The sequence below is a fragment of the Callorhinus ursinus genome, unplaced genomic scaffold (assembly GCF_003265705.2).
Source record: "Callorhinus ursinus isolate GAN/ISIS: 27379988/994484 unplaced genomic scaffold, GSC_fseal_2.0 scaffold24, whole genome shotgun sequence".
Taxonomy (NCBI): domain Eukaryota; kingdom Metazoa; phylum Chordata; class Mammalia; order Carnivora; family Otariidae; genus Callorhinus; species Callorhinus ursinus.
In genome coordinates, this window is record NW_027397086.1 from 6295677 (window position 1) to 6323100 (window position 27424).

The 27424-nt window shown below is 43.7% G+C and overlaps 1 protein-coding gene and 1 pseudogene across 8 annotated transcripts in view; both read right to left on the reverse strand.

Moving 5' to 3' along the window:
* Positions 1 to 3563: 3563 nt before the first annotated feature.
* LOC112836653 (single-stranded DNA-binding protein, mitochondrial pseudogene) lies at positions 3564 to 7825 on the reverse strand (annotated as a pseudogene).
* Positions 4765 to 27424, reverse strand: part of GAPVD1 (GTPase activating protein and VPS9 domains 1) — a 79772-nt gene continuing 57112 nt past the window's right edge. For 3 of the 8 annotated variants that reach the window (XM_025887946.2, XM_025887948.2, XM_025887945.2), the window contains 13 exons: positions 25983 to 26060; positions 25488 to 25858; positions 24440 to 24527; positions 23351 to 23431; positions 19839 to 19961; positions 18085 to 18214; positions 16940 to 17049; positions 16497 to 16656; positions 15491 to 15678; positions 14651 to 14864; positions 12650 to 12722; positions 11371 to 11568; positions 4765 to 9832 (listed from right to left, as the gene is read on the reverse strand). In XM_025887946.2, coding sequence (XP_025743731.1) covers positions 9692 to 9832; positions 11371 to 11568; positions 12650 to 12722; positions 14651 to 14864; positions 15491 to 15678; positions 16497 to 16656; positions 16940 to 17049; positions 18085 to 18214; positions 19839 to 19961; positions 23351 to 23431; positions 24440 to 24527; positions 25488 to 25858; positions 25983 to 26060 — 1955 coding nt within the window. In that variant the 3' untranslated portion in view covers positions 4765 to 9691. Of the gene's footprint in view, positions 9833 to 11370; positions 12401 to 12649; positions 12723 to 14650; positions 14865 to 15490; positions 15679 to 16496; positions 16657 to 16939; positions 17050 to 18084; positions 18215 to 19838; positions 19962 to 23350; positions 23432 to 24439; positions 24602 to 25487; positions 25859 to 25982; positions 26061 to 27424 lie in introns of those variants that run through there. The other 5 variants (XM_025887949.2, XM_025887947.2, XM_073905748.1 and 2 more) reach the window with 4 other exon arrangements.

The window sequence follows — 27424 nt, forward strand, 5'->3', positions numbered from 1 at the left end:
CTACCCACTCTGCTGGGCATCCTGACCCCTCCTCCAGAAGGGCCTGACTGGGCCTTCACCAGGAAGCCTTTTCAGCCAATGGTGTGTACCTGTCCTTGGCCACAAGATGTCACCCAAGGAACAGCAAAGCAGGAGCCTGGGAGGAAACTGGCCCAGCCCAACAGCAACCCAGGAAACAGCAAGTCCTAGCCTTTCTCACATGGCCCCCACCCCGGGGAAGCCTCAGAAGAGCCAGCAAAGGTGGGCATGCTGCGGTGGGTTCAAATCCCAGACTTCCTGCAGGATAGGACACTGTTGTCCCAGAGAACACTGGTTTGTAGCTCCCACCCCAAATTAATAAATAGGTATGATAATACCCACTACAGACTAGGATTAAACAGTGCCTGGGGAGCAAGGGTCAGGAGAGGGTGGTGCAAACGGACAACCGAACTTGGGTGTGAGCGGGCTGCCCCTGGGGCTGGCGCTCAGCAGGGTCCCTGACATCCTCCATCCCCATCCTGTGCTTGGTAAGGTGTGGGGGGCACACGCCTGAGAGGCGACACTGTGGCATATCCTCTGCCCCTCAGGGCATGCATCCCCAGGCTCCCTCTTCCTGGTGACTCCATCTCGCTGGTGGTTCAGCTCCACATGGCTCAGCAGGCCCATACCAATTCTTCGCGTAGCAGCCACCTGGTGCCTGGATCTGGAACAGGGAAGAAGTGGGAGGAAGGGCATGACCCCAGCCCTGGCGGCCCTGGGGCAGCCCCAAGTGAACCACCCCAGTGGTGGGCAGGCTGCAGCCTGGAACCCGGGGACACTGTGCTCAGCCAGGGGTGCGCAGCAGGAGACATCGAGGGCCAACCAAATGCCCTGGTGTCTCCAGACCTGAGGACCAGCTGCAGCTGGAGAACCCAGGGATCCTGGATCCCCGGCCTGAGCCCGAAGGGCCTGCAGACCTTGACCTTGGCCCGGAGGCTGAGCATACAGTCTAAGTTCCTTGCAGACGGGACTTGGTATGACTGTGCCCACACTTTGCTGGGTGCAAGGCTCCTTATCAGTTCCTCCACCAGCTGGGGCTACAGAGGTGGAGGCCAAGGGCTTTGGGGCGAGGTGCCTTCCCAGAGGATGTGAAGATGGGGGAGGGAGAGGCCCTGTCCCTACAGGGGCTGAATTTGGGAAGAAAAAATAGTGAAATCTCCCTGCCGAGGAGCTACTACAGTCTGTCCTCTCCTCCACCCCCATCTGCAGACATTTGGGGACACCTGCCATTTGGGGTGGGACAGTGCCTGGAGAGCATGGGTTCCGTGGCGATCACTGCTTTGCAGAGAAGCGTACAGGGAATGAGGCCTCACTGGCGACAGAGGGAAGGATGGGGGCTCCTGGGGCGGGGGGGGGGGGTCTGCCTTCCTCTCTTTGAAGCCGGATTGGTAGGGAGGGGCGTTGAAACCGGAGGGCGCAGTAAGGGCAGACAGAGGCTTACAAGCAGGCGAAGCATGACAGTTCGGGGTAGAGGTGAGAGTTTTGAGGCCCCAGTGGGAGCTGGAGAAGAACAGAGGCATAAGGTTGAAAAGTAGGTTGGAACCAAAATAGAAGAAATAAGATTTTAGGCAGAAGAGGAATCTGATCAGACTTGATCAATTCTAAGGGCACCTAAGAGAAAGGGCGAGAGGGAGGCGGTTGTGAGAACAGAGGTGGGGAAAAGCGGCTGTGGTGGTGGAGGCACACTCAGGAGTCGCTCAGGAGGTCTCGGCGGTACAGAGATGGGGGCAGCGAAGAACCCCAGAGGCAGGACCGCAGGCACATACTCACTCAAGTATCCAAATCCGGAAGGTTTTAAGCTGCAGAAACTGTTGCACTATGCTTAGGATTCACGATCACATGTAGGTTCACAATGGAGCCTTTGAGTTAAAACTGGGTTCCCTTCGAGTGGTTTCTGTGCTCCTCGGCTGACCGTGCCTGGAATGTCTAGGGGCCTAGCCAGGGCTGCCCCCTTTCCGTGACCTCCACAGTGTCCGTGCACTTTAGCTCTATCCCTCAGTTAGATGATAGCACAGGAGAACTATTTCAAGATTCTATATATATAATCGTAATATACATGTGACCAAACCAGAGACCGGAAGAGTCATCGAGGTGAGAGAGCCCAACTCAGGAAGGGGTCACATGCCTCAGGTCTGCTTAGAGGCAGAGCTAAGATCGGAACCGTCTTCAGGCTCCTGCACCAGGCACTGTGACCAGACACCACTCAACACCGTGGCTTTTCAGGAGGTGGCAGGAGTCTTCCAGGGAGGGGAAAAAAAAAAACAACCTTCTTCAGGCTGGTGGGTGTGGTCCAGGTTCGCGGTGGGGGTGGTGCTGGAAGGAGGCCCTTATCGCCTTCCCTTTCTGTCGTCTCTCCCGTTCCTCCCCACTTGCCTCCTTCCCCTTCCTCGGACTCACTCCACACTCGCTCCCCCGGCGCGGGCCCTGTCACTAGCATCGCCACAAGAGAGGGAACACAGGGTTGTTGGTGATCAAGAAGTGAGGTGAGCAGGAGGGAGGAAAATAAATCCAGGGCTTGGAATCCACAAAGGGACTGAGGGGACCCAAAATAGGGGATGAAGGAAGCGAAGGTTCTCTCGCTGTCAGCAGGGCCAGGCCCAAGCTGCTTTTTGGGAGAAGCCGAGTCAGAAGCCAGGGGCTGCTGGAACCGATGCTGTCATTTCACACAGGGACACCAGTTACGAAGGGAAAACAAAACACAACAGAAATGGAAGAGACATGTTGAAAGCAAAGAAAACAGGAAGACTAGATAAGTATCTTTTCGTACCGAAAGTTGAACACTGAGATCCTCTGGGGATGTTTAGCCATTTGAGGTTTGGGGAAGAGAGTTTTTACATAACCACACGGGTTATAAAGAAAACACTTGGGCTTAAGCAAATAAAAACAGCCATCCTTAAGAGGATAAATTGGACTGGCTGTCTGGCAAATTTCTCCTTTAAAAGAGCCTGTCTTCCTCACACCTGTTACCCTTGTAGGTCTTGGAGCCAAGCCTTTAGGAATTGCACACCTTCTGCAGTGGATCCCAAATTTTAACGAGCATCAGAGTCAGATGGGGAGCTTGCTAGGAATGCAGATTGCTGGGCCTTCCCCCAGAAATTCTGATTCAGGGGCTATGGGGGGCAATCACAAGCTTATGGACATCCCCAGGTGGGTGGTGCAGATGGGCCACTGGTTCATGCTTTGTGAAATGTTGGCTCTCTGGGCGCTTCTCAAACTTCCCTGAGAACGTCACCTGGAGGACTCATTTTTGTTTTTATAGAAGATACTTTTAATTATTAAAAATTATAAAGAATGTATATGATTTGGAAATAAGACTACCACACGACAGCCAAATAAGAATCGTCCAGGGGCGCCTGGGTGGCTCAGATGGTTAAGCGTCTGCCTTCAGCTCAGGTCATGATCCCAGGGACCTGGGACCGAGCCCCACATTGGGCTCCTGGCTCAGCGAGGAGCCTGCTTCTCCCTCTCCCTCTGCCTCTCTCCCTGCTCATTCTCTCTCTCTGTGTCTCAAATGAATAAATAAAATCTTAAAAAAAAAAAAAGAATCATCCATCCCATGCCTTTGTTTGGTCCCTCAGAAATAAAATGTTATCAGCTAGGACTGTGGTTGCTGGTCACCTTCCACTGTTTGTATCTGTGAGTTCACCATAGTCTACTTCCCCTTCCCCATAAATTGAAGACCCTTCTTCATATGCCCACAGGCCCCATCTCTGAGACCCGCCTGGAATAACGATATACCGTGCCATGTCATCTTTTGACTGACATCACCCCCTTGTATGCTTCACTATTCCCTCATTGCCACATCTCATCTGTTGCTGGAGAAAATGCTGTGACTGGGTGTTTTCTTCCGCCTGTCTCATGACGGGGTCCTGACCACTGCCCTGGTAAACGCACATGATTCGGAGATCTTCCGAGAACCAAGCTGCCAACTTTTCCAGACTCACGTCTGCAACACTGATCAAGTACCTGTAATACAGGTCTTTGAAAGGTGGCTTCTGTGTTTCTTTTAAAATTTAATCTTTGGTCTTTTCCTGACTCTCTAGCCCAGATAGCCTAGAGCCAGGATGTAAAGGATGTAAAGATGCCTGGTTCCAACCTCAATAAATTCAGATTTACAAACAAGAGTACCAGATGATTCTCAAGAGGGAAGTTTGGAAAACAATGGTTTACAGAACTCCCTAAGGCACAATTTTGGGTCCCACTCCTGGAGATTATAATTCATTTGGTCAGAGTCAGGACAGATCCCCTGACTGAATTCCCCAGGAATGACTAAGAAACATCAGTGGCTACATATCTGATTCAACAGCCCTGGTTACAAAATTTCTGTCAAACCTACAAATTAAGAGGGGCAAGGAAAGCTGAGGTGAAAATGTCCTGTTTTTAAAAATCACATCAGAAGGGGTGCCTGGATGGCTCAGTCAGTGGAGCAACTCTTGATCCCAGGGTCGTGAGGTCAAGCCCGTCGGGCATAGAGATGACTTTAAAAAAATCACATCAGGGCGCCTGGGTGGCTCAGTTGGTTAAGCGACTGCCTTCGGCTCAGGTCATGATCCTGGAGTCCCTGGATCGAGTCCCGCATCGGGCTCCCCGCTCAGCGGGGAGTCTGCTTCTCCCTCTGACCCTCCCCCCTCTCATGTGCTCTCTCTCTCTCATTCTCTCTGTCTCAAATAAATAAATAAAATCTTTAAAAAAAAAAAAAAAAGAATCCAGCTAAAATATTAAAAAAAAAAATCACATCAGATACTCTTTTCACAGGAACATAAAATTTAATGGTTTTGGCCAGCAATATGCTGAATTCCTAGTTAACAGAAATAAGTCTACTGTGGTTTTCATGTTCGGCATCTACAACAAGTTCAATGACTTGGAACTGAGAGCTATTCCCACATGTGGAAGATGTTTTCAGGATCCCCACAGCCAGAGATTTTTCTGGTCTCTTTGGTCAATTTTTTTTTTAAAGTCTATGTACTGCATTTTGGTACCCCAAGAAGATGGAAAAGGATTCTTCTGGAATGAAATGACTGAAGCAAAAGCTCTTTAATGAATCCTTACATCTCTAGGCAGAGGACACATTTATAGCCAAGAAGCACTTCTGAGAAATGATCTCGCTTCTCAGGATCGTGACACATCTTACAGGCAGCACTACAGGGAGGCCTAGCTCAACAGTGACACAGCTCAACATCCTTCGGGAAAGGCTACGGAGCCACTCACTGGGAGACAGGGGTTGAGTGGGTAAAATGTTAACAGGAGTCCAAGCACATAGGTAATGCCAAGTTGGCAAGAAAAGTTGGATTCTATTTTCAGTTTTAGGCAAGTGATAGCATTGACTTTAATATTGAACAGACTGAATGAAAATGAAGCCCTAATCAAAATTTTTAATGTTTCCTTCTAAATGAAGTGCAATCAATATAGGGAAAGCACCTTTCCACCAGTGAGGGAAGCCTGCAGAGTGAGCTTGTGACAAGGGCTCCTTGTCTGATAGCACCTCCCCTCAGCTGAAAAGATTAATAAAGGCTTCAGTGAATACCGTGATGGGGACTTCTGTTCGCAGAACTAAGGCTGATGAGTAGCTACCAAATACAAGAGTCAGATAGAAACTGTGTGGAACCAGTAAATGTTCACCATCGCCTTAGTAACCGCGAGTTCATGCTCATTCCTTCCCGAACCACACTTAACAAATATCCTTAGACATTCAGGCAAAAAAGACAAGTGTGAATTCATGGAGAAATTAGTAATATTTGAAGTCAAAGAAACCTTCAGAACTGCTTCTGCATATAAAATAGATGATGGAAACATAAAATCCAGTGAATTCAACTGCTCTCCCTTTTTAATCAGCTTTACAGAATGATACATTAGTCATCACATTAGAAGACAGGAGGAGTTTCCTGTACATATACAAGATTGTGCAAGCTCATTAACTGAGGCTTAGAGAAGGTTTTATCAGTTTCAAGAGGAGAGGCAGTACAACGCTTTGTAATACAGGTGAAGCACAAGAATACGGTAAACAAGACAGAGTATCAGCTCAGCAGAGGTGAATTCTTAAGGCGTGTGGCCGCTGCCCACACTATCTGCCAAAACCCGGTAGAGAGGACTTCCTCCCTCTTGAACTTAACCTTTGCTGAGCGCAGGCCTGTGGGACACACCAGCTCCACGGTGACTCCACACCAACCATGACACTGAAGCAAACTATGTTTTCCTTTCTCCGAGTGTTCTCAGGAGGAATAAAGCTATTTCTGGTCATCCTACTTCTTGGGTAACCTACATTCTAAAATATATTAAGTATTAATCGGGCAAAGTTCTCAAGCATTTTGGCATTCAAAATATTTCAAATGTCTCATCACTGTTAACCTACTAAAAATTCTTTGAGCTTCAACAAGATTGTTTCTGATCCGCCCCCCAATGATGGCAATCGCATACAGAATACATCCACTAGACTTAAAAGAACTAAAAAGACAACAAATACAGACTTCTCCTTAAAGAAATAAAGCGAGAATGGAGACGCAGGAAGAGAAAGTCTAAGACACACATGGAGGAAGCTAACCCCACTACATTTCTATCACTTCTATGTAATCCACTAATAATTTTGAGCAAGTGTGGTCCAACTTCCCCTTTCCACAACCCAGTCACATCAGAGAAAGGAATCTTTTAAGTTTAGTCTCCCCCATTTTAATTATGTAGTTGACCTTTACTCGGCCCAAATTGGAATCCCTATGGCAGGTGACTCGACAGAGGTGCTGGATGGGCACGCGCAGTCGGCTACAGGGTCTCAGCACAGCCTGGCCACTGTCTGGGCCCGGTTTCTGTTCTCTTGCTCATGCACCTCAGCAACACGTATACTGAAAGTCCGTGTTAGACAAAGGCTTCCAGGACACAACAGGAAAAGAAAAACCATGCAACACGTCTATTTTCAATCCCTCACAAAGCCTAATTCTCTTACTACAGCGATTTAATATCTGTATTAAAAAAAAGGCTTTCATCAGCAGGTTTTTAAAAGAAAAATCAGAAAAAAGCAATTACTGTGGCTGAGATGTGAACTAAAGTAGAGAAAGTAAACAAAATATTTACCAGGTTTTAATAAAAAATAATTTCACAAGGAAACACAATCTTCAATCTGTACTCCTGTCTCCAGAAGCAGAATATTAATACAAAATACAAACTCATTTCTCATTAGAGAAGTTAACTGCATAAGATTTCAGTGAACTGAGCCACTCTCTCTCCATTTAACATTATCGTTGCAAATTCCATGTAAGAATCAGTGGCTACTGAATGTCTCCTGTGGGTGATTTTACACTTTTGCACTAATCCTTCATACAAAACAGGTACTGGGAGGAAGTGTGGTAAGAACCGAGGAACAACTATTCCTCCTTCCTGAAGGAGCGAAATCCAATCGCTGGCTGTCTCACGCCCTACCATGGCCATGTGTTACCAATTCCTCTATTCAGAGATCAGCACCGTAATGAGTCATGATGCCACATGAAACCGGCAACAGTGAATGCTGGTTTGTCCGTGCTCCTAACCGGGTTTCCAGCGGGAAACTTCGCTGCTCCTTAAACAGCGGGGCTGCGCTGCCCTGCCAGCACCTGAGGCGAGACTCAAGCCCCTGCCAATCTCCGGTGTCGTCTGGTGCCAGGTCTGTGGGCTTCTACCCTCACCACTGGCTCTAGCGCCGCTCAGCTCTTACCTCCTGCCTCCAGCGCAGCCCGAAATCCCCCAACTCACCACCTTCTCCTCCCCAGGAAAGAGCCCTGTGCCACGTCCACAGCTTCTCATCTATTTCCACAGTGATAACACAGCAGAGATGTAACACCATTTGGAGAAAAAAAATCTCTATGAAGTCCCGTAATAATGCATTCCAACTATTCCAAGTCTTCTACTGACTTAACATTTATTGAATCAAATGCTGAAGTAAATGGACTCCCCCTCGGGTCTTAGAAACCGTGTCAGACTGTTAAGTCTCTGTAAAGTGTTTAGGATAGGATTTGACAATCTAAATACCTAGGCAAGTTTGACAGTTACAACCCATGAAGTGCAGGACTCCACAGATTGCTTGACCTAACATTCCAAGGACATTTTGTAGTACTAGTTTAATTCTGATCTCTCCCTAAAAGACAGAAACCACATCCCACACTCCTATGCAACTTGTTATTTTGGTATTTTAAAATAAATGAATGAGAAGAGGTGGAGGCATAAAGAAAATCCGGCCTCTTTAGGCACAATTAAACACAGAGGTCTTGGAGAGAAGAAGACAGCCTCTGTATTCATCTGCTCAAGGTTGTTTGTCACAGTTCCCTTAAAAATGCCTAGAAATGCTGCCCGCAACAAGGGACTCAAAGTATGGGACCGGGTGTGTTATAAAAGCAGCTCACCATGTTTAGGAAACATACAAAGTGAAACCAGTCAGTCATGACTTATGTACAAGACTTGTGCTTGAAGCTTTGGTGTGCCTCCTTGGCCAATTTCTCAGACACCAAAACCCACTCCTGATTATCAATATACAATCAAACCAAAATACTGAAACATAGACTTTTGTTCAGAAGAGGGAAATAAAGGCACAGAAACCTGCCAAAATATTTTTTTTCCATAAGAATAATATGGTTGATTAAAATAGTTTATCACTAGTAAAACTTGTATCACTAGAGCAGACAATACAAATTAGTTTTTAAAAAAAATGACATTCACTGAATTCCTGGTCTGTCATTCAATGTGAATAATCATCAAAAATATATTACAATCAAAGGTTTGAAAGGAGTTCTGTTTGGGGTTTCTACACTGTATTCAGTATTTCAGATAAGAAGTACCACAGTAACGTATCAGGTGTCTACTGTTCCTTTGTACACAATGCATGGCGATTAAAGGGTCTACCTCCTTCCTCCTGCAGGCTCAAAGACGTCCGTGGTGAGGAATGTCTAAGTGATGGTTATACCCCTCATCAAAGGCAGCCTTGTGCATCAAACTCCACACCTAGAAAGTTCAGGAAACTGTTTTCCACTTTAATTAATATTTCTGTGTATTTGTTTGTTGCTTTTAAGCTCAGCTTAAACTTTGTCCAGGAAACCATTTCACAAGAGGGTACGTCACAACCTACTATCAGCAATATTCCTTGTTTATTAGAATCTGAAGATGTCCATATTACATCAAATATAAATATATATTATATTTACATTTCCTTCTTAGCTTTTCAATCTAGGTGAGTATATTTATAGATAATGCCACTAATGTCACCACCATTATAATTCTCAGTGCAACTGGTATTCTCCTTCCATTAGATGCATGTAAGATTAGACAGCATCTAAAAAGAGGTGTACTGTTCTTTTTATTTTTTTAAATAAAAGGAAAGAATGGGTATCCATGAATGGAGATCTAGGAGTTTTCTAGATTTTGTTCTGTTTTTTAATATTTCAAAATACCTGAAAAATGTGGTCCCTTTTTGCAGTACTAATTCTCTACTTGGGACAAGAAAATAACCAAATACGCAACAGAAAGGAAAAGAACCCAAAGAAAAGAGAACCTGCTTGTTAGCTCATTAATCTGTTTAGTAAAGATCTGTTTTAAAATGTCTGAATACTGTACAATATGATACAAAAACAATCTTCAGCCTTCCAAGCAGCTGGTACATTTTCTAAGAGATCTGTTTGCCCGCCTAACAGTTTGCGGCCTTGGTGGGCCTTGGTCTTGGTCACTTTCGGTCGTCGATAGTTTTAATGAACTCCACTGCCGCTGTGAACTGCATCCACCAATAGGATTCCTCCCCAGACAGACAGCTGGCATAAAAGCTACTGATATACTGGACAGTGGACAGCAAGCAGGGCGGATTTGCCTAGAGAAGTGAAAAATAAGAGAGTCAAATACTCAGATGTAGAGCTCTGCAAAAATCATCTAAGTTAACATCTTCAAATGTTTTTCTGTGGAAAAGCTACCAGTCCTTTTTGAAAATAATGCCCAAATTCTTCTCTGGAAGCGATTTATAAACCCTAGCCACTATGAGCAACAACAGTATACTGGAAAGGCAACTTGGGTTCTAGGGCCAGCTGAACTATCTAGCTATCTAGAGCTTTCCATCCTTATAAGTCACTGAAGCTTGCTGGTCCCTAAGGAGGCTGAACTCATCCTAGCAGACCTCCTCAACATCCCAGGATTCCAAAATGTTAGATAAGGAAATAAATGCTATACGCCAAGTGAGTTAGAAGTCCGGGCAGAATCAGCAGAGAAAGAAAAAAACTAAAAAGAGAACATGCCCTCTGTTGCCAGAGGTAACACAGAACATCCACTGCTTTTTGACTTTCTTAAGGGGGAAAGGATGGACACAAGTGTTTTAAGTGGTTGGGAGAAGCTAAGGCCTTTGCCTCGGAACACGTTCAAACGGACTCTGCACAAGAACTAGTCACACCACATGTGGAAGAGAGGAGAGTGAGGCCAGCAGCAGGAGTTATGAAGGCTGACCGCACACGGATCCTATGGGCTGTTGATGGAGCTAAGAGTTCAGACTGCAGAAATACCACAAATACGGGTGGGGGGGGCGCCTGGGTGGCTCTGTCGGTTGAGTGTCCAACTCTTGATTTTGGCTCAGGTCATGATCTCAGGGTTGTGAGATCAAGCCCCATGTCAGGCTCTGTGCTCAGTGCAGAGACGGCTTGAGATCCTCTCCCTCTGCCCCTCTCTCCTTCCCCCCCCAAAATAAATAAAATAAATCTTAAAAAAAAGAGAGAGAGATGTCAGTACGTTTTAAAATAACATGGCACAGGCGCCTGGGTGGCTCAGTCATTAAGCGTCTGCCTTCGGCTCAGGTCATCATCTCAGGGTCCTGGGATCAAGTCCCACATCAGGCTCAAGCCTGCTTCTCCCTCTCCCACTCCCCCTGCTTGTGTTCCTGCTCTATCTCTATCTCTGTCAAATAAATAAAATCTTTAAAAATAAAATAAAATAAATAAAATAATATGGCACAATTACAAAATAAGAGGCTAAAAGAGAAGAGAGGTATTTGGGAGACTTGATACCTCACGTGACAAGCACTAGGAAGAATTCAATGTGGAAGGAGATGGGAAAAGCACAACAAAAAGAACTTGCCCTCATTCATTCCTTCATTCATTCACTCAGTAATTACAACCAAGCTCCAACCAAGAACCTCAGGCACGTAACAGCTGGAAATGTTCATCTAGCAATCTGGTCCTCCTATTCTTTCTTCTGAAAACTTTAACTTCTGGATAGAACCAAACTTCACATTAGACACTTTCTTTCTGGGTAACACAGAGCTTGAGACTGGGAAGAGCTGAGGTCTCTGGAGCATGGGAAGACCTGCACCACCCTGCTTAGAAATGCCAAATAAACTCTTTTCATTAGTAATAGTAAGGGGCCCACCTTTATCAACACAAATACCAAAACAGGGACAAAGTCATCTGCTCCAGGGACGGAGTCCTCATTGGCTAGGCTCAGGAGGTTCATGATGGTGGAGCACATTCGCAGAATGCACTGCACTTTGTCGCGGGGGGTCTTGTAAGCACTTATTGTCCTGATTTCCGACTGTGCAGATGGCCATGGGGCCTCCCGAAGATAAACCTAAGTGAGACCAGAGACAGACAGACAGATCTTGAATCTAACAGCAACCACAGGAAGCCACCATAGCAACCTCCATGTCAGGAAGCAGAAGGGCAAGCTTGGTGCCTTTTCCTTTCTTCACTAAAGCCAGATTGCTGCTCCTTCCCCTCCCACTAAGACTGAAGCTTAATTTTTAAACTTTTAAATAATTTGCATTTTCGAATAAAGCAACCCAGATATCCATTAATGGAGGAAAGGGCATACGATAACACCCAACCTAGAATTCAAAAAATTTCAAATACTTCTCTTTCTTAAGCAGCTAGAATGGAACTTCTCTACATGTAGTAGCTGATTCTAAAAGCACAAACAAGCTACTTCTGAAAGAAAACAATTTAAAAATACGTACATTTGTTGCAGTAGCTCTAGAAAAGAACAGATTCAAAAAGGCAAAAGACAATTTAAAAACTCATGCTAATCAATATTTCATTAGTGGGGACTTTTAATAAAACAACCAGAGAGCTCAAATACCTGAAATTTTCCTATTACTTTGTAAAACTGTATGACACTACAAGGTAATTGTGACGTCACATTCGGATTTAATTTCCTCCCCTGGAATAACAGTAGTCACACTCTGTGGAGTGTCACCAGATCCCTTATTCAAATGGGACTTTTCTGCAGAAACAGGACTATAAAAACATCTATGGAGGGGGAGCCTGGGTGATTCAGTTGGTTAAGTGTCCGACTCTTGATTTCGGCTCAGGTCACGATCTCAGGGTCGTGAGACAGAGCCCTGCGTCCGGAGCCTGCTTAAGATTCTCTCTCTCCCTTGGATCCCCTTCATCACGATCTCTCTCTAAAACAAAGAGAACACCTCCATGGGGAGCACGGCAGCGGGAGGCGGGGTGGCTTCAGGGCCCTCAGTGCAGCCTCCTCCTCACCTCCCCGCTGACGTGCTGTTCCGTGCCAGGCAATTTTAACCCTAGGACCTTTGAGAACTTCACAGTTGGACTTACAGCTAATGCGAATTGTGCTTTATAATTTATTACGTTCTGTCTCCGTGCATATGGAATAGGACCACCCGTGCCGTATACACGTGCATTACCTCTGGTATCTGAAGAGCTCTGTGATTTGCAGTCACTACTTTAGACAATCTCTGAATATGTTCATGAAGAACCCTGCAAACCCCCCAAAACACATATGTAAATACATATTTCAGATAATAAGGTACACAAAGAGTCATAATTGGCTTTTTCAAAACATTTAAACTTATTTTGAAATACAGATCACAATTACAGTTGAGAGTATCTCTTAGCTCTAAGTATTCTCTTGTCAAAAAGAGTCTCACACTTAGGATCTGCTTAGAAATGCTAAGTGAGCTGAGGGGAGACAAGGAGAGGAGGGAAGTCCTCCTTCCCAGCCGAGGACAGCACATTCCAAGGGACAAAGGAGAGGAGGCCCAGCCCAGAAGCCACCGGGGGACGCGCTAATTAATACAGAGCACAGAGGAAGTACAGGGATCAAAAGCCAGAAACCAAAGATGACAGAAGTTTAGATCGAGAAGGGCTCTTGAGAACACTCAAAACTCTCTCTCATTTCAGAGATGAAAATAATCAGGCTTAAAAAGGTGAAGGATCTGCCTAAGGTCACACACAGATTAGTAGCAGGGGCTACACCCAGCTTTCTTGGTTTCTACTGTTCTTTCCAGAATACTATGTTAACTGTCCACTCTGTAACACCTGCAGAAATGCCATGGAGGAGGGCGTAGGAATAATCTGCTTCAAAGCTACTCTTTGAGGTAAATAGTTTGACTGTCCCTAACTCCTTACCCCATTCTGGAAGCCAAAAACTGGTCTCTGGAGAGAAAACAGGTCCCATTTGGCAAAGTAAGTACAGAAGCCTGGGCAGATCTCTGAGAGTATGAACCAGTGGGAGAGGCAGGCTGGAACAATCCTAACCCATTCACTGAACATGTACGCAAGATCTTAGCACTTCCATGAAAGAATCCTTCTATAAATCACTCACGCATCACCCCGAGGTCCTATCACATGGACCCCTTGAGAGCCACTGGCACAGTAAGCCAGTGTTACTGCTGGGGTGCACAGAAGCCACTTCAACATGCTTGGGGGAGAAACAGGGTTGGAAAGCAGTGCTCAAGAAAATGCAAACAAGGAAACGTGAAAATACGAAATCATCCCTAGTCTCATTACTGAAAATATAACCCCTGTTACCACTCCAGGTATTTTTTTTTCCAGGATTAATTTTTTTTTTAGGATTATTTTTTTAAATCTGCTTTATTGAGACATAATTCATACACCATACATTTCCAGATATTTTTTCATACCCAAACGTAGAGCTTTTCCTTCCTACTAAACAGATAATGAGCATATGGAAGTCAGGCACTGTGCATGATGCTGCGGGAGAGTGGTGAATAAAAAGCATGATGTTCCTGCTCTTGTGGAGCCGAAGACGCAGTGGAGGAGAGCGGCGCTCACCAGATGACCACACACAGCGGTGATCAAGAAGGGGGTGATTCTGCCCCCCTGAGGGGCATTCGGCAGTGCCTGGAGACATTCTGGTTCTCACAGCAGGGGGTACTACGGGTATCTAGTGTGTTCAGACCAGGGCTGCTGCTAAACATCCCACAAGGCACACAGCAGCCTTCCACACCAAAAAACTATCTGACCCAAAATGTCAGTAGCACCAGGCGGAGGAATGTCAAAGCGCAACGGTGGCAAGTGCTAACAAAAGGTACACAGGCCCAGGAGAGCCCTGCCAGGGACAGGACCCAGCCGGAAAGGCCAGGGAAGAAGCGCTGCAGTCAAGATCTGAAGGAAGAGAAAGGAGGGGAGAACAAGCTGGTTTGGAAGAGCAGCGGTGCCCTCCAAAAGGCCACAGCAACTGAGACACCCTCCGGCCTCATTCCCACTGCCCTGAAAACAGAGTTACCCTTCTTTCTGATCTTGGAATCAGATGGGTGAAAAATGGTAACACACACTGCCTTCACTGTCACCCACTAAGTCTCAGCACAGCTGCTGTGAACATGGGAATGGCTGATGTACCCCTACGCAGTCAACCCGGGCGCAGTAAACATGGGAGTGCTCACTGGTCACGAAGTATGTCCCCATCCTGGTTAGGGTAGAAAGCAAGCTTGAAAATCCGATTCATCACACTGCGTTCGATGGCCAGCTGAGCGTCCTGAAGCTGCTCTTCACTCGCATTCTGCCATATGACATCCTGGGCCATCGCACCATAAAGGAACTGCAGAAAATCTTCTACCTGAGCAGTTTTATCATCAGCTGCTGTGAGTTGCTGAAAGTCTCCAATGCAAAATAACAATTTTTTAAATACACTATCTGAATAACTTTAAAAAGGAAATTACAGAAATCATTTTAATAACTAGCTATGCAGATGTTATGCACTTAAAGCCAAAAGTATCTGGGTAGGGTTTATTTTAGGAGAATACGTGGCCAAATCATTAAAATCGGGAGAAACGTAAGAAATATGCAAAAGTTTAAGAGCAAGGGGTTTGTTACAAAAATGACATACTTTGACTAATGTACTGAATCACTATACTGTACACCTAAAACTAAGACGACACTGTACATTAATTATAGTGGAATTTTAAAAATAAATATTAAAGAGTAAAAACTAAAAAAATTTTAATGATATGCTTTGTTTTTGAATATGAGAAGAATTTTGCGGATCCAAAACTTTAACCAATTTTCCCAATTTTGTATAAACTACAGATATTCGATCCATGATAAAAATGACATTTACTGGTTCGACATCAAGGTTTAATGATTAAGAATCCATAAGACACCTGGGAATTTAAGGGACTACTAGTCTTAGACACACAACTGCTCACACAAGCAATACAAAGATGTCCGCATCTCCCCACTAACACATGGCTGAAGAGCTGCTTAGTCTAAAAGCCTTTCGTTACCGTGAATGAATTCCCGGATCTTCTTTTCTTTGCTCTCAAGCAGCAACCTCACACAGACAGTGGTGAAGTATCGATTGGCCACCTCTTTGTCCCGCAACACCCTCTGCAGTAGCCTCTCCAGGTGGGCCTGCGTGGTCTGCAGCCCTTGCCGGCAGCGAGTGAGATAAGCAATATAGGGTGCCCTTTTCCTAAAAGAAAATAGACTTTGCAGGACATCATATACATACAGTGCACACTTCCTCGGAGACGAAGAGCCCTAAATGAATTAATCATGTCAGGCTGCAGACAACTGTCTTGAGGACTAATCATGCTGCCCGCTCGTGTTGGTGAAGAATAACACCTACTGGGCTGACCACTTAGCTACCTAATTCACTACATGTTACTAAGTCCCTAGGCATCCTTGATCTATTTTATATTGGCCCATGGTCTCCATGCTGTAAGACCTCACACCTCACAGGAAACTGATTGCTACAGAAGACTAAAACAACAAAATACAGGTTAATATAGCACTAGATCATTAAACATATCAGCGATTATTTGCTTACAGTCTAATTGTAACAATCATTAGAGCGCCCATCCCCTAAGCCTGGGGGCCTGGTTATCTCCCAAGAATCTCCCTGACGCTCTTCTCCTGAACTGTTAGCAAAGGGCGGCAGCAGACAGAGGGCAGCAATTTTTAGGCCTACGCCTGCTTCCCTGTTGCAGGGAATTCGTTTTTCCGGTCACCCCCAAGAATAGGAACAGGATGCCCTAATTATCCTGGCCTCACCTCTGCTAACCCTGCTTCAGTGCAAAGCTGAAGGACAGTGCACGTCTCTATTAGTGGGGAGAGTTGCCCACTTACAACTGCATTTCCAGATAAATATCCAAATGTGTTCTTTGGAAATCTACATCCAGATAAACACAGTCCAGCATGTTGCAGTTAGCCTAGATTCACTTGTGAAATCAAGACAGGGAAGAAGATCCTTGATGCCAGGTGACAGATGCAGGAGGCTGGGGTAAATACCTGTAGTCCTCGGCAATAGAGGCCAGCAGTTTCCTGCAAGTTCTGTTATCAAAGCGGCACACACAACGCATTGTTTCTTGAAGTTGAGCCATTAAGTTCTTATCTTGTAAATTAATTGCTTCAGCTATTTGAACTTTTAAGAAGCATACAATTTCATTGTCTAAACAAAAAAAAAAAGACAGAGAGGGAGAATTCTGTTATTGTCGAGAATTTCCATTGCATGCCATCCCTCAGCCTCTGGGATGTCAGTTCTGCTCAACCACAGATCAGCAGAACTAAGTTGCAATGCCACTCACTTTAATGAAGCATCAGGAATCAAAGTGCCCTTACCCGATGCTACTACAAATAAACTAATGGAACCATATGGAATTGCTATATAGCTTACACAGGCTGTGTACAGGCAGTTTCACATAGTTCAACCCATAAATACAGGAAAAACTTACCCTCTGGGTCTGTATGGTCCGGTAAACCGTTCCTTGTTGAATGGGTTAGCACTGGGAAAGCAACAGAATCCGCAGAGCAAAGAGCAAGCCTCAGTTTCTTTTTTGCATCTCTGAAGAGTGAGTCAAAAGTACATTAATTTTTTTAAAGATTTTATTTATTAGAGGGAGGGAGAGGGAGGGAGAGGGAGGGAGAGCACAAGCGGGGGGAGGGGCAGAGGGAGAGGGAGAAGCAGACTCCCCCGCCGAGCAGGGAGCCCGATGTGGGGCTCGATCCCAGGACCACGGGATCACAACCCAAGCCGAAGGCAGCCACCCAACCAACTGACCCACCCAGGCACCCCAAAAGTACAGTAATTTCTTCATGCAGATACGGTCACAGTTTATGAACACTCACTATATAAATTAATATGCTACCCCAGGACTCAAATGTTTTAAGCAGTCATAAATAAAAGATAGTTTTTAATTTACTGACACCTCACTTACAGGAACAGGCTTTCTAGTTACCCAAGGAGCAAGGCTATAAAAATGCTCTGGGCAGGATCATTCTGTGAAGTCACCAGAATCAAACAACAAGTCCTTTGGACCCTGCAACATATACTGAGTCTCACAACAAACATTATGAGAATGAGAAAGGGGCATTAAGCCAGGGTCAGCAGGGGCCAGAGAAGTCACCAGACCCATCTCCTCACGCAAACCAAGAACGCCCTCCATCACATCTCTTGAGAAAGGCTGATCCTGCCACAGGACGAGCTCACCACTTGACAAGAAGCCCTTCCTATTGCTCTACTGCTTGAAACTGCAGCTGACCCTGCCATCTGTTCAGTCTCCCCAGCATTTCCCCCGTGGCCAGGGAGCTTGGTGTGGGCAAAGGGACTGCCACTTGTGTCATTTAAATGACTGACATGGCCTCTGTGAGCACATGTGGTTGGCTTTTCACCCCTGAATTGATATATGGCTTTTCACCCCTGAATTGCCTTTGATATATGGCATCCACGTGAAACAGTCTTTTCAGGAAATAGCATTTCGTTCTTATCTCTCTGCTCTCTACATTTACTCGGTGGCTCAATGAATCATTTGACTTGAAGCAACTGCAGTGATGACGAAAAGTCCAAACCCACAAATCTGAAATCCTATCAAAGAAATACCTGTACGAGAAAGCAGAATCCTGAGGGTGGGCCGCCTGGCTCGCAGAGTCCGGGAGATCATCAGCCGAGATATTCTGCAGCGTTTCCTCTCGAGGAGAGTCATGTGCACTCTCACCATCACCCATGACCTCTGCACAAACCCACCCCCAAGAGAGGATAAAAGCAGGTTAACCTGGAAGAGTCTAGCACAAGGAGGTGTTCAAGCTACTTGACCATAAATTAGCACTGTACTTTACAGTCAGAGCTGTTCAATGAAGCACTGAATCATTATCTGTTAAGTCACAGACTTTCATTGCCTTTAATCACAATTGCTAAACCACAGAACTAAGAGGGGCCTCAAAAATCATCTTACATAACACCCTCATGTTATAGTCATGGAATCCTGCCCAAGCAGAAAGTGGCTTGCTGGACAGCCCTCGGCTCTCCAGGGCTCTTTACTAGGGCTTTTCCCACTGCCCAGGATGAGCTGGGACAGATCTGTGGCTCCTGCAGCTGGTTTTATGTTTTTAATTAACCAATTTAGAGAATACGTTCATATATAAAATCAAAAGGAATAAAAACTCATACTATAATAAAGATACTGTGCTTATGTAGGACAACTACCTTTATTAGGAGATAATTTCAAATGCTTCAGGGAAAAAAAGGAAAAAATATACAGAAAGAAAATGTGGCAAAATGTTAACAACTGATAAAGTCCAGGTAGAAGGAATATGGACCTTCACTGTACTATTCAACTCTTCCGTCCTTTGAAACTTTTCAAAATAATAAGTATGGGAAATCCATCTCTACTTTGGCTTCCCCTTACGCTCCCTATGATTTCTCCCTGAGCCATCTCACATTACCAGTCAGATTCTTCCAGGAACACTGGAAGTGTGGGCACACACAAGCAGAAACACATGCAGTATATAATTTATGCTTTTATATACATTTCTTTTCTCTTACTTTATCTTAGGGATTATACCATATTTTTCCGACAGCTATTAAAAATAGCTATTAAAAAGCTACTTTTTAGGGGCTCCTGGGTGGCTCAGTTGGTTAAGCAACTACCTTCAGCTCAGGTCATGATCCTGGAGTCCCGGGATCAAGTCCCGCCCCAGGCTCCCTGCTCGGCAGGGAGTCTGCTTCTCCCTCTGACCCTCCCCCCTCTCATGTGCTCTCTCTCTCTCTCTCATTCTCTCCCTCTCAAATAAATAAATAAAATCTTAAAAAAAAAAGCTACTTTTTATTCAGATCACTTTTCACTGTGATACCGAAGTTAGAACACTTGACCCATGAACAACATAGGTTTGAAATGCATGGGTCCACTTATACATGGATTATTTTTCTTTTCAATTTTTAAGTAATTTCTATACTCAACGTGGGGCTCGAACTCACAACCCCAATATCAAGGATCACATGCTCTTCTGACTGAGCCAATCAGGCACTCCCATGTGGATTTTTTTTCAGTACATACATACAGTACTGTTAATGTATTCTCTCATGATTTTCTAAGAATACTGTCTTTTCTCTAGCTTACTTTATTGTAAGAACACAGTATATAATACATATAACATGCAAAATATGCTTAATTGACTATGTTGTTAAGGCTGCCAGTCAACAGTAGGCTATCAGTCATTTCTGGGGAGTCAAAAGTCACATATAAATTATTAACTATGTGGGACAGTGGTGTCCCTACCGACCCACCCCACACACACCCCCACACCCCACACATTGTTCAGGGTCAACTGTATTCAAATCTTTATCATGATGATCACCTGTACTTTCATAGTTTGCCATTGCTCCTTCACTGGGGCTGGTTCGCTTAATGGCATTCCTGTATTTGTCCAGAATATCCTCAGCGACCTGAGCTTGTGCACTGAGTCTAGGGCTGGGATCATCTGCAGGGGAAAGGAGAGTACAGAATTAGCTCCCCTTGGTTTGTAGCAATTTTGATGTTAGTACGATACCAGTAGCATAATCCCAAAGGCGATTAGGAGGTAAGACTTAAAAAGAGCACATATCTCAATGTTAAGAGGCACCATGCAGCTGCCCGCTCATCCCATTTCTCAGTCTGAGAGCCTTGCCCAAGCACGAAATTGGAAGATTGGCTCCATTTTCTCATCACTGCCAAAATTCTGCATGACAGTGTCGGGAAGTTCAGTGCAGACTACATGGATGATGGGTTTCTAAAGCGCTTCCACTCAAGTTACTGTTATTAGCAGTTCATGCTAACAGAACTTCCAATAGTGCATCTTTATATGCAGATTCATGTATTCAGACATCTCCATGCTGAAGGAGGGGAAAAAGTTTCAAATTTAGAATTAAACCCTTTTAAATAATAAAAAATGCCTTCCTCTGCTCTTCCTGTATGACTCTCTCTCTGCACCACATTTGAAAACTTCAGGTATCAATATTCTGTCTTACTGAATCTCACCACAACAGTGCAGCTGCTAGAAGAGTGCACTTCTGTGCCTGCAGCGGTGTCAGAGGCACTCCGAGAGAATCTAGCCACTGCTGGAAAGTGCTGGGAATTGTACCCAGGGTACACGGAGAAAAAGCTTATCACCATCAACAGACGTAGCACTGTTTACTGTCAGGACCATAATCCTGTCAGCAAAATTAGTGCATCAAAATGTGTTCCTGAAGTCTAAGATGACATAGTCATCAAGGCAAAGAACTGCTACAGATCTATGGGACAAAATCAAGTTCTATAGTGAAATGCAAACACTCCTGAGATAGATCTAGACCAAGAAGGTAACCATGAATGTCCACATTCTGGTAGAATCCCATTTTTCAAAAAGTCTAAAAACACATTAAAAAACACTAGATTTTATATATGTGTGTGTGTTGATAGCAGCTAATAATAATAGCAGCTAACATTTATTGAGCACTTACCACGTGCCAGGAACTGTGCTAAGCACCTTATATGAACGATCTCAATTAATCATCACAACAACCCTATAGGGAGGTACTGTTATCACCTCAGTTTTATGGACGAGGAAATCAGGTACAGAGAGGTTCAGTAGTATGCTCATGGGCTCTTCTGTTTCCATGGGGAAAAAAATTTAGTATCCATGTCTCTGTAAAATTGCAGTAAACTGTAGAGAAGGAGGGTTTCCAAACTAATTTAATCTTTCTGCTTTAATGGTATCTGAATGCATGAGAAGAGAATCCTAATAAAATCTGATCTTGAAAATGTAAACTGATAAACCTTTTATCATTACAAAATCTTTCTTTGGAGGGGAAGTACTTTTTTGCTATTGGTTTTGAGTGCTGTTGAGCATTCTGAAAAAGGAACAATAAAATGTGGCTAACCACAGGGAAAGCCGTAATGTCGCTTATAACCTTTATATCTACGCCATTAAGAACTTTATCCCAGGAAAGTAATGAAAACAAACAAAATATACTACATATACGAAGCTGTGAGCAGTATTTTCACCGTAAAAACTGGATACAATTCAAGTATCCAAAAGCAGGAGAACATTCACAATGCTATAAAATCATATGACAGATTATCTGTGAGCCAATACAAATTATTAAAACCAACCATGTCTATAAGAAACTGGAGAGGGTCTATGAAATAACATGTAGTAAAAGAAGAATAGAAAGTTACACAATACTCTGATTCAGTCATGAAAAAGCCATGTACAAATATGGAAAGATTGGGAAAGAATATGGAAAAAAAAAAAAAGGATAGTTAGGGTGACTGCATTATGGACAGACTGTTAAGAAATTTCCTTTCATATCATTAAAAGTTGATTTAATGATAATTTTCAACAGGTCATTAATTAGGACTGGACAGAAATTTCTGCACTAGTAGCAAAGCTAAACTGCTTGAATCAAACACAAAGAAAATGAAATACCTTATGGAAAAAAAAAAAAACAAAAAACACTTAACTCTACTTAGCTTCTAGATTAGGCACCAAGAACCAAGGAAAACATTTGCCCAAAGACACAAGCAAAAAATAATTTATAACTTCTCCAGTTATTAATTCAACATTTTAAAAACATTAGATTTCATTAAGAGTATTTCATTCCATAAACACTGGTGGTGGTCTAACACCAGGAACCTGGTAAGAAAACATTAATATGTTTCCAACTCCTCTCAATCGGACTGTAGGCTCCTGTGATTTGACTGAATAACCACAACACTTAGCACAGTGCCTGGCATGAGTCAGATGTTCAACAAGTATTTGCTGACTGAGTAAGACAGGCCTGGCGGCTCTCAGCAGGGGATCTTAGCCTGGACACATAGCTCCTGCTCTTCAAAACCCTTAATCCCAGGAGAGCCGCTGCACCAGATAAAGCAGGGATGTATGCTAGAGACCATGGAAATACATCTAAATACATGGAACCAGATACCAGAATGAATGCATTAAAATGGGATTCTACCTGTACTACGCTGAGCTACTTGAAGAGAATGTTCTTTGGAAACCTATACCATTTTTTAATAAAAATCTTCATTTTAATTTAGTAGGATAACATAGTTGAAAATCAAGATAAGAAAAAAAGAGGTGAGAAATTAATTTCTGGTCTAGATGCTCTACAGCCATCAGAAACAGTATACAAAGCTATCAAACTCAAGGTGGGGTCATTAACACTACTTCTCGAACTCATTCCTTTAAGGGTGCTCATTCATAATGTGCCAAACAGAAGCTGCAAAAACACAAATGCTGAATAAGGTAAGAATCCAATCCCCAGTTGTATTTTCCTTGGGTCAGATAGCAATGTTAAAATGATTCAAGCTGTAAAAAATTAGTAAAGTTTATAAATTTATGATACTGTTTGAACACTTTATCACAAAAAAAGGAAATGATTAAGTAGAACAGAATTTCACTATGATCCTGAATAATCAAGAACTACAGATGAGAATAAATTTAGAATTCTATGATCAACGTTAGAGAAAGCTATTTGATCAATGATCCAAAGATGTGGCATGCATCGCACTAAAACCATCACCACACTTTCCTAAAAGGCCCCGTGTGGCATCGTCCCCCTGGGATGTCGCGTTGTAGGGTTGTGCCTAGAGGCTCAGCCCCAGGGGCCTCATCATACACAGAAGTTATGATAATGAGGATGAGGATGGCGGTGGCGGTCTGCAGGAAGAGCACACTGAGGTTCACTGCAGCCACCGCCTGGAAGCCACGGAACTATGAAGAACACACTCCCCACTGCACACACACAGACACACTCTTCTAAAAAGGCAGCGCTTATGACGCCCAGGAAACAGTGCTATGAAATATGTGCTCTGGGAATGAAGGAGCCAGGAAGTCCACGGTCTACAAACCTGTGAGTGTTGAGAATCTGTCAGGCCCCACATCATCTTTGTCTTTTTCTTGTTTTTCTTTCTTTCTAAATGGTATAGGAGCTGGAAATTAAATAAAGTCAGTAGCGTGACACATAACATACTGCACTACTCGGAAGACAGCAGTCATTTTGGAGTATTAACTGGTGGGCCAACATTTCTAAGTGAAAGGAAGGTGAAAAGTTTAAAAGCTAAGGAATCCTGAGTGTCCACTGATAATCATTCTTAAAACAGTGTTGAAGGTTCTTACAGAAGCTTTCAGGATCTGCTTTGGGGTCATCTGTCACAGGAAGAATGATTTAACTCAAATCTGTTGGGACTAAATCAAAACCACTGCCTCTTAACCTTTGCTCGAAAACAACACATTCAAAGCTCTGAGCCTCAATCTCTCCTCATCAAGGGGGCTTGAGTGCAGCTGAAAGCAGAGCTCCTCAGCTCCTGAGCGCCACGGTGCCGAGAAGAGGACTTTGGAAGAAGTCCCTAGCCTTAACCCTGGATGATCTCTCCTTGCAGGAAGAGACGCTTTTGCCAACTCAAATCTCAGTATTTATTGCTACAATGCCAGGCTAGTCACAAAAAAAACAAAAACAAACAAACAAAAAAAACAATTTTATACAACTGCCTTCCAAAATAAACACTCACTAATATTCAGAATATAAACATTCTCAACAAACATAAACATAAAAAGCTTAAGTTTACTCCAGGAATGTAAAGGATGAATTTTCAATGTTTAATTACCAATAGCATCCCTTTTTCCTGCAATAATTATTAGCAATACATATGTTAAAAGTCCCACGTTTAACCCTAATGGCATATGATATTTAAACAACCGTGACCTGCCTGACTTCCACTTATGAAACCACTACCACTTCCTGCAAAGAACAAGAACTATCATTTCTAAAGGTCTGCCTTCAGCATTCACCTGAGTGAAACCATTTTCTATACCCTCCAAACGGCTAGAAACTTAGGCCCAGCAAGCCACACAGAGGAGCTGACATACTGGCTCTCTGAAAGAGATTTGGGGGCTTTGCTTCTTGTTGCTAATATAATTCTAGTATTTTATAAAATTACCTTTAGGCATGGCAGAAACAAAACGTTTTCTCCACCAAGGTCTGTTCCTGTCTGATTTCTCATCATCGCTATCTTTGCGTTCTTCAGTCTGCAGAAAAAGTTTGATGCTTTATTTGAAGTTGGACAGCAGGATAAATTACTAGGAAAAGGGTTTCAGTTTCTCTGTGAAATACAAAAACCACTCTTGTTTGTCTTAAAAGCAAAACTATTCTTATTGCTGTACAGGCAACTTCTGAAACATGGAAGTATACCTTTTAAGCACCAGACTATGATCTGCTTGAGGGCAGGCACTATCTCATTACTATTAGTAAACAAAAACCTTAATACAGAGCCTCACATAGAGTAAGGCACTCAATACTTTTGGAAGGAGTAAGCACAATGCACATAAAGTCTAGAGGGGTAGCAGTAATAATAAAATTGAGTATGGACTGTGTGCCAAATGCCAAGGGTTAAGGATACGTATTATTGCATTTAAACCTCACAGTAGCCTTAGGAGATAATAATACTATTAAGCCCTTTTTACAGATGAGAAATAAGGGGCTAAAAAAAGTTATCTTCCTATCTTCTCCAAAGTAATATAGCCTGCATGTGGCATAGTTGGGACTCAAACCCAGATGCAAACAACTTCAAAGTTCATGTTTTGATCGCCAATTAAATTGAGTTATTAAAATCACATGTCAAAGAGCTGGGACTATATAGTTCCTTTACCAGCCTATCACGTGACCTTAGACAAATCATTTAATTTCTCATCTCGGAAGGAAACTGTGAGGTTTAAATGAAATTAGATATAAAATTGCTTGGAGAAAAGTTCAAAGTGTCATAAAAATGCAAAATACATTACTACAAAACCAAAATAGTACAGGTTTCCCATGGGATACAGTGTGGACAAATTAGACTGACAGATCATCTTTAATCATGACCGCTGTCCATCTTCACTCTTAGATTTATATATACCGTGTTAATTTCACATATCAAGAGAACCAAGTGGGCAGAACACTAAAGCTGACCACAATTAGCAAAATTCTTCTAGATGGCCTGTGTCCCATACCTCTCCTCTTGAGGAGTCCTTACTCGGGGAGGAAGATGATGAATGAGGTGCAGCCACCAAAGAAGTAGCACCAATGGCTGCAGCTGGAGGGAGTTCTCGCTCTTCATTCCCTGGACGACGGTTCCAGCTGGGGTCACTCATAGGTCGCCGGACAGATGATACTATATCAGAGCTCCTGCTGCGAACTAATCTCTCAGGGTAAGAATGCCTTTGCTTGAATGCCTCCATTTCAGCTGGAGTCAAAACATGGGAACCAAAGTTTGGCAACCTGGCCTCATTTCCTCCCACAGCTCCTTCCAGGATTGGGGGATCTGGTGGTGGATGCGATGGCCTGGCATAGTGAACCTTTGGCCTTACCACGGCAGAAGCCCCTAGAACACAGGGGAAAAAAAGTTTGCAAATGAGATACAACTGATCCAACAAAGGCATCAACATAGGGTTTTGGTTCTGTTCTTCTGCCCAGGGTAAGTCAAAAAGCTCATTTGACTACTTTACCTTCATGTGAAGACAGTGGATCAAACATGGCAAGTAGAGACTCTGACTGAGAAGGAGGAGAGGTCAGCTGGTGGGCGCCTAAAATAAACGGGCAAACTGTAAGACCAATCAGAACTCATCATTAAGAGTTTCTACACAGTGAAAAAGGTTCTAGCATTCTTCCACAGTATTCTTTTTTTTTTTTTTAAAGATTTATTATTTGAGAGAGAATGCACACATGGGGGAAGGAGCAGAGGGAGAGAGAGAGAATATCCTAACAGACTCCATACCCAGCACAAGCCCATGCAGGGCTTGATCTCCCAATCCTGAGGCCATGACCCGCACTGAAATCAAGAGTCGGATGCTCAACCGACTGAGCCACCCAAGCACTCCAGTTTTCCTTTTCTGATCATAGAACTTGAGGGGCATATCAAAAAAAAAAAGAGAATCTAATAAGTATCATATTCTGATTACTTCAAATTCATGGTATGTTTTTATCTACATACATGGATTTTAATGACATTTAAGTGGTATAGCAACCACATATTAATTACTTTTAATGGCCAAATCGTACTATAGTTAATGCAAGGAGTAGAGCCAAAAGATGTAAATCATCAAAATTTTCAGAATGTCACAACTGGGGGCGCCTGGGTGGCTCAGTCATTAAGCATCTGCCTTCAGCTCAGGTCATGATCCAGGGTCCTGGGATCAAGCCCCGCATCGGGCTGCCTGCTCGGCGGGGAGCCTGCTTCTCCCTCTCCCACTTCCCCTGCTCGTGTTCCTGCTCTCTCTCTCTCTGTCAAATAAATAAATACAAAATAAAATCTTAAAAAAAAAGAACGTCACAACTGCCCTGAGCCTCACCTTCCCTCCACCTATAAAAATAAGGGCAAAAAATAGTATTAATAATAATAATAAGGGCAGGGGCACCTGGGTGGCTCAGTCGTTAAGCGTCTGCCTTCAGCTCAGGTCATGATCCCCGCGTCCTGGGATCGAGCCCTGCATTGGGCTCCCTGCTCGGCGGGGAACCTGCTTCTCCCTCTCCCACTCCCCTTGCTCGTGTTCCTGCTCTCTCTCTCTCTCTCTCTCTCTCTCTGGCAAATAAATAAATAAATAATAAAATTAAAAAAAAAGAAATGTCACAACTGCCCTGAGCCTCACCCTCCCTCCACCTATAAAAAATAAGGGCAAAAAATAATATTAATAATAATAATAAGGGCAGGGGCGCCTGGGTGGCTCAGTCGTTAAACGTCAGCCTTCGGCTCGGGTTATGGTTCCGGGGTGCTGGGAACCCCGTGTCAAGCCTGCTTCTCCCTCTCCCTCTGTCGCTACCCTTGCTTGTGCTCTTTCTCTCTCTCAAATAAATAAAATCTTTAAAAAAATAAGGGCAATATTACCTAGAAGGAATATAAATAAAAAGTTGTAAAATTTGAAATTCTTATACTGTTCTCAGCAAATAACAA